The sequence below is a fragment of the Tupaia chinensis genome, unplaced genomic scaffold (assembly GCF_000334495.1).
Source record: "Tupaia chinensis unplaced genomic scaffold, TupChi_1.0 Scaffold000146_1, whole genome shotgun sequence".
In the NCBI taxonomy this organism is placed as follows: Eukaryota; Metazoa; Chordata; class Mammalia; order Scandentia; family Tupaiidae; genus Tupaia; species Tupaia belangeri.
Genome location: NW_006159616.1, coordinates 8,012,839 through 8,024,558, shown reverse-complemented (window position 1 = coordinate 8,024,558; position 11,720 = coordinate 8,012,839). Strand labels below are relative to the sequence as shown.

At 52.8% G+C, this 11,720-nt stretch overlaps 1 protein-coding gene and 1 pseudogene across 1 annotated transcript in view; one reads left to right on the top strand and one right to left on the bottom strand.

Moving 5' to 3' along the window:
- The window catches only part of FBLIM1 (filamin binding LIM protein 1), a 36,051-nt gene that overhangs the window by 19,393 nt on the left and 4,938 nt on the right, over window positions 1-11,720 (top strand). The window contains exons 4-6 of the mRNA XM_006145258.3: window positions 1,293-1,462; window positions 5,711-5,889; window positions 7,222-7,339. Coding sequence (XP_006145320.1) covers window positions 1,293-1,462; window positions 5,711-5,889; window positions 7,222-7,339 — 467 coding nt within the window. The remainder of the gene's footprint in view (window positions 1-1,292; window positions 1,463-5,710; window positions 5,890-7,221; window positions 7,340-11,720) is intronic.
- LOC102490986 (28 kDa heat- and acid-stable phosphoprotein pseudogene) lies at window positions 8,156-9,319 on the bottom strand (annotated as a pseudogene).

Genomic DNA, 11,720 nt, shown 5'->3' with positions numbered 1-11,720 from the left:
CCCCCGCCGCCGCCCCCGCCCCCACCACAGGTACTGACAGCCCTGTAACCCCTTGGTCTCCTGGGGCCAGGGAGCGGGTGTCTGGAGGTGGTTCCTCTTCCAAGCTCCTTGAAGTCCCCAGTCAGGCTGGTAAGAGCTGGTGGGGTTTTTCTAGGCCCCCAGAGAGGGGACACCGCACCCGTTCCCCGTCGGGCACCCTGAAGAAGGCACTTCCCCGTGTCTGAGCAGATCCCTGATGCTGCACCAGAAACCCATGTGTGGTCCCCTGCCCCTAACAGAAGCCGGGTGCAGTGGGAGGGACCCGTCCGAGGGCTAAGTCCACTTTGGTCCAGCATCTCTGGGAAAACCTGATTCCAGAAGATTCCGTGGAAGGGGTAGCTCTGGCAGGTTGAGGGAACCCAGGGCGAGGAGCCAGTGGCCCCCGGAACCTTCACCGGGCAGCTTCCTGCTGGGCCTGCTCCTGGGCCTCAGCTTTCTCTGCACAGTGGGGCCACCACAGGAGGGACAGAGTGGGGCAGCCTCTCCTCTGTACACCCTCTGTGTCCCCACAGGCCCCTGAAGACAGCCCTGCAGGCCAGCCTCGGCCTGGCCACCTTAGGCCCTCAGAGGACGAGCTGCCGCCTCCTCCAGAAGAGGCTGCTGGCTTCCCTGACAGAGAAGCAACCACAGGTATGGGTATGGGGCAGGGAGGGACCCTCGAGGGACCGGCAGGGGGTTCCAGGAGGGACCGAGAAGCGCGGGACCCCCATGAGTGTTCCAGCTCACGTAGTGACGGGCTTTAGAGCCTCTTACTGCCCTGACCTCCCCTTTAGACTCTTTAAAACATCCATCCTCTTCATTTGCTGAACCAAAAACACCTGGATTTCTTACCGTTTGATCTTTTGAATGCCTGATTCCTTTACATGACGCAAAAACACGAAGCATGAAAGGACACACAGCGAGAAGCCCGCCTTCTGCCCCTCCCCGTGTTCGCAGTCCCCCGTTGCGGCCCGCTGGGTGCCTCTGCACACGGATGGGCTGAGCACCCCTAACTCAAACTCCAGGGTGCTCCAAAACCCAGACTTCCTAGCACCTGCGTGAGGCCAGGCGTTGCTGTGGAGGCCCCTCCCAGTTGTCCTGACTCCACATCCCTAACTTTAGCTTTTCCAAGGCCGATCACTCTCCTCCTCCGTATTTGTCCGATGAGGAACGCAGGGGTTCGAGGCCTGGCCTGGGCATTCTGGCAGTACTCTGGGTGATGAGGTGCAGTCCCCCAGCTGGGCTGGTGACGGCCTGTGTCTCCTCTCTCCTAGACATCTGTGCTTTCTGCCACAAGTCCGTGTCCCCCAGAGAGCTGGCCGTGGAGGCCATGAAGAGGCAGTACCACGCCCAGTGCTTCACGTGCCGCATCTGCCGCCGCCAGCTGGCCGGGCAGAGCTTCTACCAGAAGGACGGGCGGCCCCTCTGTGAGCCGTGCTACCAGGTAACCCCGTGGAGCCCTTTGGGAGCCAGGCGCCGAGCCAGGCACTTGGAAGATGTCTTATTTCGTTCCCTGCCTCAGTCCTGGGAGGTGTGTGCCAGCTGACCCATTTCCCAGATCAGGAAGGTGAGACTCAGCAGGAGGAGGAACTCAACCCGAGTGTGCAAGGGCCTGCAGGGAGTTCGTGGGAAGTGGGAATGAAAGTGGGAGTTTGCTTTTGGTACCAAAAATAAATGAAATCTATGCAGTTTTTCATACTACGTATTTTCCATGAGCTTTTTAATACTAGGAAACATGCATACGCGCAGGAGAGAGGCAGATAGCCCTCGGTAGGGTCTCGTCACTCTGTGGTCCCCGTGCACAGCGCCCTGTCCTTTCAGGACTGTGGGCACACGTGCCCACGTCTCGTCCTCTCAGGACTGGGCACCCATGCCCAGCCGGCCCGGGTCACAGGCACGTGCATGCCCCGTGTGCTCGAGAAGGCCTCTAGACACAAACCAGGAACCTCCCGTGTGCGACCACCTTGTGTGTCGCATCTGCCCCTACGCCAGCATCCAGCCCCGGCAGCCCTCCTCTTACAGGGACACTGACTTGCATTTAGGCCACACCTGGACCAGGAGAGTGTCCCCACCTGGAGATTCTTAACTTCATGACATTGGCAGTCTCCTTTCCATACACATGGGAACAGCCACAGGCTCCAGATCAGGACCTGGGTGCCGTTGGGGACATCGCTTAGTTACCACACGGGCTCACGCTTTAGAAGGCCGAGAGCTGGGCGTCTACCCCAGGCCGCCCTGCTCCCAGATCTTGCCTTTGGTACTGCACGGTCTCTCAGAGCCACAAGGTTCTGACGCGAGGGCTAACACCTGCCACGTCCGGGTATCAGCCACGGTCTGGGAGAGCTGGTGTGGGTGCCAACGTACCGGAATTTCTGGCTCTTCCATGGTTAGTGGTGGCGTGTTTGTGGTTTGTGACACGTGTGTGACATGCAGACCAGCCCTTGCTATGTCACCTGGTGTGCCTGGGCCTCACCTAATCCTCATGAACAGGCAGCACCTGGCAGCCCGCATTTCTAACATGTCTTGGGGGATTCTGATGCACACTGAAGCGGGAAACTTGATTGCAGGGGAGTTGGAAATATCCAGGAAATTCAGAACGCTGGGTCCCAGCCTCATGTTACCACAGCCAGTGAGGCAGCATGGGAAGAGAAGGGAGCCAGCCTCTCCCTACCCAGGCACTCTGTCACCATCAGCATGATGGTGGGGGCTGTTCCTGCCCTCTTCCCTCTGCCTGGAGCCAGGCCAGGGTAAGGCACCAATGAGAGGGAGGAATAGGGGTGCTTACTTCTGGAAAAGCCAGAGAAGACCTGAGCAGTGTGTTGGGGAGAAGACAGATGTGCCTCAGTGGGGGTGGGGGGAGTGTGCCCCAGCACATCTGTCCAGGTGGCATCAGGTTAAAAGCGACAGGTGCACAGGCAGACGGGGAATACAGACACGTGCGGCAGAAAGGGTGGAAGGTAGAGACAGCCCCTTTGCCCTGCCTCAGTAATCTCATTCGTTCTCTCTCTTTTTAAAATGCCTCCTCATTGCAGAAGGGATTCGAAGCAGTGTATAAGCTTATGTACGTCATAGTCAACAGTGACATTGTACACACAACAGCTCCTTAAGGGAGGCTCTGCCCCTTTGGCACATTGGTAACACAAGTGCCCTGCAAGGCTGGAAGCCACATGGCGACCTCAGGTTTGGATCCCCAGGTCGGTCTGAAAACACGCTGGGCATACTTGGGAGTATCCAGAACCTCAAGAAGCTGGGAAAAGGGGGTCATGATGCAATAGGACCCTGTTGAGGGCCCCCCATACAAATACTCTTATTATTTTTTAAAAATGTTGTTAAATGGGTAGGTCTCAGGACCAGCAAATGGGGTAATGGTTATGTCGCTGGACTCCTAGTTGATTGTTGTTCGAGTTCCAGACCCAGTGACTTAAAACTCACACTAGACGTGTGTACATGTGTGCCCAAAATCCTGAGAGAAGAATGGAGGAAAAGGGATTGCAGGGTGGCCATCCCCCTTGAGGAGTGCTTTCTCGCTTTCTGTCTCTGTCTCTGTCTCTCCAGCGAGCACACGCACCCTATAGCAAAAATCTCTCTTAACTTAAAAAAAAGGGGGTAGATGTCATGTTAAGTGTTCTTACCACAATAAGTTTAATTTTTAAAAAATGTACAGGGGCCAGCAGGTGTTATGGTGGTTAAGGATGCTGGATTCCCACATGCCTGTCAGAGCTTTGTGTCCCAAACCCAGCGGCTTGAAAATCACAACAAATAAGTATGTAAATGAATAAATGTGTTTGTTGTAAAAAGAATGTATGGCCATCAGGTGGCATAGTGGTTAAGCCACGGGACTCCCTCATGGCTGGCTGCAGTTCGAGTCCCAGATCGGGGGCTTGAAGCACATTGGACGCATGTACATGTATGCCCAAGGTCCTGAAAGGAGAATAGAGGAGAAAGGATTGCAGCATGCCCCCCCCAGGGGATGATTTCTCACTTTCTCTCTCTCTCTCTGCCTAGCAAGTGCATGCAAAGATCTCTCAAACAAACAAACAAAAAAGAATGTACATAATACTATGGGATATAAAGTAAAGAAATATAAGCCAAAGGAAATCAAAGTAGAAAGAAAGATGAAATGAGGGGAAAAGTTGGTACTCAAAATGTATATTAAAAGGCCCCCGGGGTGGGGGGAGATACCTGGGACCAGCAGGTGAGGTGTGGCAGTTAAGGTGACTGGTCTCCCATGTGACTGACTGTGGTTTGACCTGGCGGCTAATCATGCCGGGCATGTATGTGCGCATGCCCAAAATCCTAGGGGAAAGGGGAAGAAGGGATTGCAATTTGGCCATCCCCCCCGGGGAGTGTTTTCCTACTTTCTCTCTCACTGTCTCTCTGGCAAGTGCACATGCCCTATAGCAAAAACCTAAAGTGAATGAATGAATGAATGAATGAATGAATCTAGCTCTATTTTTTTTAAGGGAGGGGGGCAGCAGGTGGTGTGGTGGTTGAGGCACTGGACTCCCACATGGTTGACCACAGTTCGATTCCCACACCTATAGGGGCTTGCTTTTCTACTTTTTCTTTCTCTCTCTCTGTCTTTCTTTGGTCAAATTAAACAAATAAAAATGATGATAATAAATTAAATAAAATAATTCTTAAAAAAAAAAAAAAAAAAAAGGCCCCTACAATGGGCCAGTATGTGGCATGGAGGTTAAGGTGGCTGGATCCCACATGGCCAACTCTGCAGTTCAAGTCCCAGACATGGCAACCTGAAAAACACACTAGGTGCCTGTGCATGCATGCCTAAAATCCCAAAAGGAGAATGGAGGAGAAAGGATTGTGGTATGGCCATCCCCACTGGGAAAGTGAGTGACTTTCCCTGTCTTTGCTTTGTCTGTCTCTGTCTCTCTCCAGCGAGCGCATACACCCTATGGAAAAAGATCTTTTTATTTGCTTTGTTTTTTAGAAATCCTCCCCCGCCCCGGGGGTATGGCCGTGGATGCTTCCCCTTCATTCACCTCTGGGGACTTTGGGCACACATGTACATGCACCTGGAATGAGTCCCAACCCGCCAGGTCCAGGACTTGAACTGCAATTGACCAATTAGGAGTCCAGCGCCTAAGCCACCATGCCCCTTGCTGGCCCTGGCAAAGATTTTTTGTTTTTTGTTTTTCTTTTTGTTTTTTAAGAGGTTCTTGCTATAGGGCGTGTGCACTTGCCAGAGAGATAGAAAGCGAGAAATCACCTCCTAGGAGGGATGGCCATGCTGCAATCTCTGCTCCTCCATTCTAAAAGTAGTACATGGAATTTAACTCTTTGCTTCCAAGGGGTCAAATGGAAAAGGGAGAGAATGTGAAGGAGTTGTCTGTGAGATAAAAGCCCATCAGCTTCCCTGGGAATTCCTTTTCCTGATTCTGAGATTTAAGAAAATGTCTCCTTTGAGCTGTGGGGCCTTAGTCTCAAGCTTATCCCAGTAACAAAAAACTGCAGTAACAGCCCTCACCATGAGCCAAGGGTACATGCCATTATAAGCATGGCAAGAAGGACCAGCAGTTGGCGTAATGGCAAGAGTTTGGGGGCAGGGGTTATAGGCCAATTGCATGCCTCTTCTGACTTCCTGAACCCCTGTGAGGAGCCAATCAGAAGGCCCCTGTGGCTTGCAGTGGGCATGCCCTTGGGATGGTGCTGAGGGAGTCTTTTGTCCCAGGACACGCTGGAAAAGTGTGGCAAGTGCGGAGAGGTGGTCCAGGAGCACATCATCAGGGCCCTGGGCCAGGCCTTTCACCCCAGCTGCTTCACATGTGTGACCTGTGCTCGGTGCATCGGGGACGAGAGCTTTGCCCTGGACAACCAGAACGAGGTGTACTGCCTGGATGACTTCTACAGGTGTGAGACGGCGCTGTCCTGTGGGTGGACTTGGGAGGACAGGGTGGCATTCGGGCAGAAGAGGAGCCAAGCCTGAGCACTGGGCGCTGCAGCCTCTGTCCTGAGAACGACCCTCCCGGTCCATAGGCCACATGTTTGCACCTGCAGCAGCCACGCCTTCTTTCTTTCTCTTACTTATTTTTTGGCCATCGGGCAAGTGTGCTTGCCAGAGACAGAGAGAGAAAGCAAGAAATCACACCCCCACCCCCCGTGGGGGAAGGTCACGCTGCAGTCCCTTCTCCATTCTCTCAGGATTTGGAGCACACATGCATATACACCTGGTGTGAGTTTTAAGCCACTGGGTCTGGGACTCGAATCCTGGTCGACTACGTGAGAGTCCAGTGACACACCATTACGCCATCTGCTGGTCCCCAGCAGCCGCACTTTCTCAGCACCTGCACCTGTCGGGCACTGCCTTGGACTAGTCCACCTATTCCTCCTGGTGGTCCAGCTGGGCCGTACTGGGAAGGGCTCTGTTTACCACATGTGGAAACCGAGGCACCAGCAGCTAAGGACTCCGAGTCTCCCCACTGGGAAATGCCAGAGCTGCCATCCAAAACCCCGTAGACCTGACTGGGGTCTTGCTCCCTGGTCCCCCCCGCCCCCAACTGCAGAGCTGGCTGGAAAAAGCAGGAGGGACTCAGAGATCTGTAAGATTCAGTCCCTGCCCTTGGGGAGAGACAGATGTGCCTATAAAAAGGGGGGCAGCTTGTGGCCTGGTAGTTAAGGTGGCTGGATCCCACAAGGCTGACTGCAGTTCAAGTCCCGGACCTGGCAGCTTGAAAAACATACCAGGCTCATGTGCATGCATGCCCCGAACCCCTAAAGGCAGGGGAAATGGAGGAGAAGGGATTGTGCCATGACCATGCCCCAGAGGAAGTGCTTTATCACTTTCTCTATCTCTCTGGCAAATACAAACACTTTTGGAAAATTTTAAAAAAAAAAGAAAGAAAGAAAGAAAAAAAAGAAAGGAAGGAAAGGAAAGAAGGAAAGCAGTACCCTGTAATAAACCGGCGGCCCGGGCCCACTGGACACTCTTCTCAGATCCAGACACTCTCCAGTCACTTCCTTGCCTCCAGCGAATTACACCCTGGGGGCCGGGTCTAATTACTCAGGTCTCCATCCACTCCTGCCAGGAAGCGACAGGCATCTGTCTAGCGTTCCAGGTGCATCACGCGGCGACGGGTGTGAATAGCTCCCGGAGGTGAACTCGAGCCAGCCTGGGTTCTGACTGCTCATGTCTGCGGTTGCTGGCATGAACACCTCTTGAGTGTAGGTTCCTCTTCCCTCTAGGAAATTCGCCCCCGTGTGCAGCATCTGTGAGAATCCCATCATCCCCCGGGACGGGAAGGATGCCTTCAAAATTGAGTGCATGGGAAGAAACTTCCACGAAAATTGCTACCGATGCGAGGTGAGTGGAGCAGGGGGAGGACGTAGCAGTCGGTGATCCGGCTCCAGCTGGAACCTGCTGGGCTGGCCTGGCACACAGGGATGAGGCAGGGTGGGGGCTCTGCTCACAGCAGCAGAGACAAATAAGAATGGAAATCATTACAGATACAGTCTGCCGGGCCAGACAGTGGCACCAGTAACACAGCGCTCTGAGGGTCTGACCACATGGGAAGGTTTCAGGTTCATGTCCAGGGACCTGCCTGAGTCCACCGGGTACACACGTGCCTGGGGTCAGCTGAGGCTGGGCATGGATTGTGGCCTGAAGACCCCATTGGGGGTTTTCTCTTTCACTTTCTGTCTCTTGTACTCATGGATGAAATAAATAAACTCCCATGGGTCAGATGGTGTGATGGTAAATGCAGAGCTCTGTGAGGAGTCTCACCTGGGAAGGTCCCCAGTCCAAGTCCAGAGACCCGAGTACCCCAGGCACGTACTCGTGCACCATTCAGAGTGGGCTGAAGGCTGGGGTTGACTGCCACATTAGGTCTCTGTTGAGGTACTCTCACTGTCTCTCTCTCTCTTGCTCATGGAGGAAATAAACTTAAAAAATATATATACTTGGGGCCAGCAGGTGGTGTGGTGGTTAAAGGCACTGGACTCCCACATAGCCGACCATGGTTCAAGTCCCTTACCTAGTGACTTGCTTTCTCACTTTCCCTCTCTTTCTCTCTGATCAAGCTGTAAAATGATGATGATAATAAATGAAGTTACATAAAATAATCTTTTTTTAAGAATTATTTTATTTTAACTTTTTTTTTTACGATAATGTCAAGTTTAATCTGCCAAATATACAAGCTGAGTTTGTAGAGCATGCTTGCCTGGGTGCTGTGCCGTAAACAGAGGTTTCTTGAAATGATCACTGGGTAGGTCCTGGCCAGGAAGGTGGGAATGGGATGAGGAAGGGCAGAGAGGAGAGACCTCAGTAAGAAGGGACTGACCAGGGATGAGCCATGACCCTCAGGGCTCCATGGGCACGGGCACACCGATGATATCCGCTCCGAGTGAGCACCCAGGCAACACAGATGGGCCGGTTGTCACACACTGGTCAGCAGCTGGCCCAGCACGGCCGCCCACTAACGTGCATCTCCCAGCCAAATGGGAGCTCCCCTTACCCCACCTCCCAGGCACCCCCAACAAGGCTTCTGAATTCTAAAACCAGCAAAAACATTCAAATGGGTACAGAAATGCTGCCCTGCATCTTTCTATCTCAAAGGTAGCAACTGCCTCTCCCCCAGCCGCCACACTCCCTAAACAATTGCTGCTCCAAGATGAAGAGGAGGCCCCAGGCTGCAGCGGGCTCCTGGCCATGACGGGCCGCTGCAGTGGTGCCAGGGCAAAGGGTGGGCGAGACACGGCAGAGGTCCCGGCAGCGTGGCCCAGTTCCCTGGCACCTCCTCCCACGGCCGTGCTTGCTTACTCGGGGAGAGCGACTGCACCCGTCCTCCTGACAAAGTGCATCGTCTTCTGCCTTCTTCTCTTTCTTCCTTGCTGCCTCCTCCCGCTGTTCCCGGATGATTGCCAGCCGGGCAAGGTCAGCCTTGGCTTCCTCTGTTGTCCCAGCTAAATGCATTTTCATGTAACACTCTTTTGCTTTCTGCTTCTCAATTTCTTCTCGTTCTCTTCTTGACAGCTCCTTTGGCCCGCCCAGTCCTAGTCATGTGACCTTTTTGGTTGTCTGTGCCACCCACCCGGTTGGGGTTCTCGGTGTCGATGAGCCCTTCCACACCTTGCGTTTTTGCTGATAGTCATCTTCTGCATCCTCACTCATCTGCGTCTAGAGATTTCTCCTCCTTTTTGGGGTCACCTGCAGCCCCATCTCCACCTTCTTCTTGTTCCTCTTCCCTGGCCGTCTGCTTTTCGGCCGGAAGCTGCGCATCGATCTCAGGGCTGTGTACTGCCTTGCCTGGCATTTGTGGCCTCCCTTCCTCCCTCTTTTAGGCATCGCGGCTCCGGCGGCTGTGGCAGCACCTATTTATTTATTTTTAATTTGACCAGAGAGGGACAGAGAAAGAGAAAGTGAGAGAGCAAGCCGCCAGGTCTGGAATTCGGACTGCAATTAGCCATGCAGGAGTCCAGAGCTTTAACCACCATGTCACCTGCCGGCCCCTAAAATCATCTTAATAGAGAAATAAATACACACACACACACACACACACACACGCGCGCGCGCGCGCGCCCGCACACACTAGGGCCAACAGATAGCATAGTGGTTACATCGCTGGACTCCCACATGGCTGATTGTGGTTTGAGCCCCAGACCCAGTGGCTTAAACTCACGCTGGGCGCATGTGCGTGCGTGCCCAAGATCCCAAGAGGAAAATGGAGGAGAAGGGATTGCAGCGTGGCCATCCCCCCAGGAGGATGATTTCTCACTTTCCTTCTCATTGTCTCTATCTCTCTCTCCGGTGAGTGCTCGTCCCCTAAGGCAAAAACCTCTTTAAAAAAACATAAATATATGTATATGCACATACACATAGAGAGACAGTCTATTAATTAGGACTCATCAGGTTAATGATAAAACCAACTTCGTACTGCTTTTTTAAATTTTTTAAAAATTATTTTTACTTAATTTTATTTATTTATTCATTCATTATTATTTTTATTTGACCAGAGAGAGAGGAAAAAAGTGAGAAAGCAAGCCACCAGGTCCGGAACTCAAACCATGGTCAGCCATGTGGGACTGTCCAGTGCTTAACCACCACATCACCTGCTGGTCCCTTTTTTTTTTTTTTTAGAAAAGAATTATTGGGGCTGGCAGGTGGCAGAGACAGAAAATGAGAAATCACCCCCCTAGGAGCGATGGCTACGCTGCTATCCCTTCTCCTCCATTCTCATCTCGGGATCTTGGGCACGCATGCACACGCGCCCAGCATAAGTTTAAGCCACCGGGTCCTAGACTTGAACTGTAGTCGACTACATGGGAGTCCAGCGACATAGCCATTATGCCAACTGCTGGTCCCGAATTTTTATTTAATTTTACTTATTATTAATTTTTAATGTTGACCACAGAGAAGGAGCAGAGAAATAAGAGAAAGCCGCCGCATCTGGATCTCACAGTGCAGGTGGCCATGTGGGAGTTCAGTTCCCCAACCACCAGGCTACCTGCTGGCCCCCAAATTGCTTTCTGCCAGAAAAGGAGTCCGTTGGCCCGTGCCAGTGCTATCACTGACGATATGCTCTAACAGCATCAGGGCCTGTCTGTCCTTTGGTTTTGCCTTTTTGCACATTTGCTTTATTTTCTCTTCCTGTGGGCAGGCATTCTCTGTAAGGAGGTGACATGGTACAGGCATACAGGTGACCCGGTTTACGTCCTCCCAACTTAGAAACCCCATGGGAGGGCCGGCAGGTGGCGTGGTGGTAAAAGGTGCCGGACTCCCACTGGCCAACGGCGGGTTGTGTTCCGAACCTGGCATTCCTTGCTTTCTCACTTTCCCTTTCTGTCTCTGTATCTGGCCAAATTAAAAAATAATAATAACAAATGTAATTAAATATTTTTTTAAATAAAGAAAAGAAAGCCCATGTGGAAGAGAATGGACCTCATTGTGGGAAGCCATATAGCCCCAAGAAAGCCTCCGATTGGCCCACATGAGTCACCTGCCCATGCCGGGCCAATCACTGTGGCTGGAGGCTGGGATGCTGGGACCGATGACACTGGGAATGGTGGGGCTGAACCAGAAGAGGCAGGCTACAAGTATGGGAAGGAGTGGGAGGACCCACTGTACAGACGTCCTTTCTGGGCGCTGGGAAACAGCATGGGCACAGGGGGGCAGTGATGGAGTCCAACCTGGTGGTGGGGTCAAAGGCCATCTTAGAGAGGGCCACGCTGGGTCTTGCAGGATGAGTAAGAGTCTGTCGTAGAGGGGAAGGAGGTGCAGAATAAGGGAAAAGCTTGTAAAAGCCCACTGCAGCATGAACAAGCCTAAAGAATGGGAGGAAGTGGAGGTCTCCAGCTATGTCTGGAGTGTAGACAGTGGAGGGAGAGCCACGTGGCGGGAGAGAAGGAACGGGTGTGGTGTGCCAGGCTGTGCAGTCTGGACTTCAGCATACAGGAAGGCTGGCTGGAAGGGGAAGTCTAGCGCACCAGGATGGGACTGGCAGATGGCGTAATGGTTGTCACCGGACTCCCGTGCAGTCAGCTGCGGTGCCCAGTGCTTGTGCGTGCCTGCCCGAAGTCCTGAGAGGAGAGTGGAGGAAGGGATTGCAGCGTAGCCATCCCCTCTGCGGGGTGATTTCTCACTTTCTGTCTCTCTGTCTCTCCAGTGAGCACACGTGCCCTATAGCAAAAAAAAAACTCTTTAAAAAAGAATAAACACTCCAGAAACATGTGCATGTGTGCCCAAAATC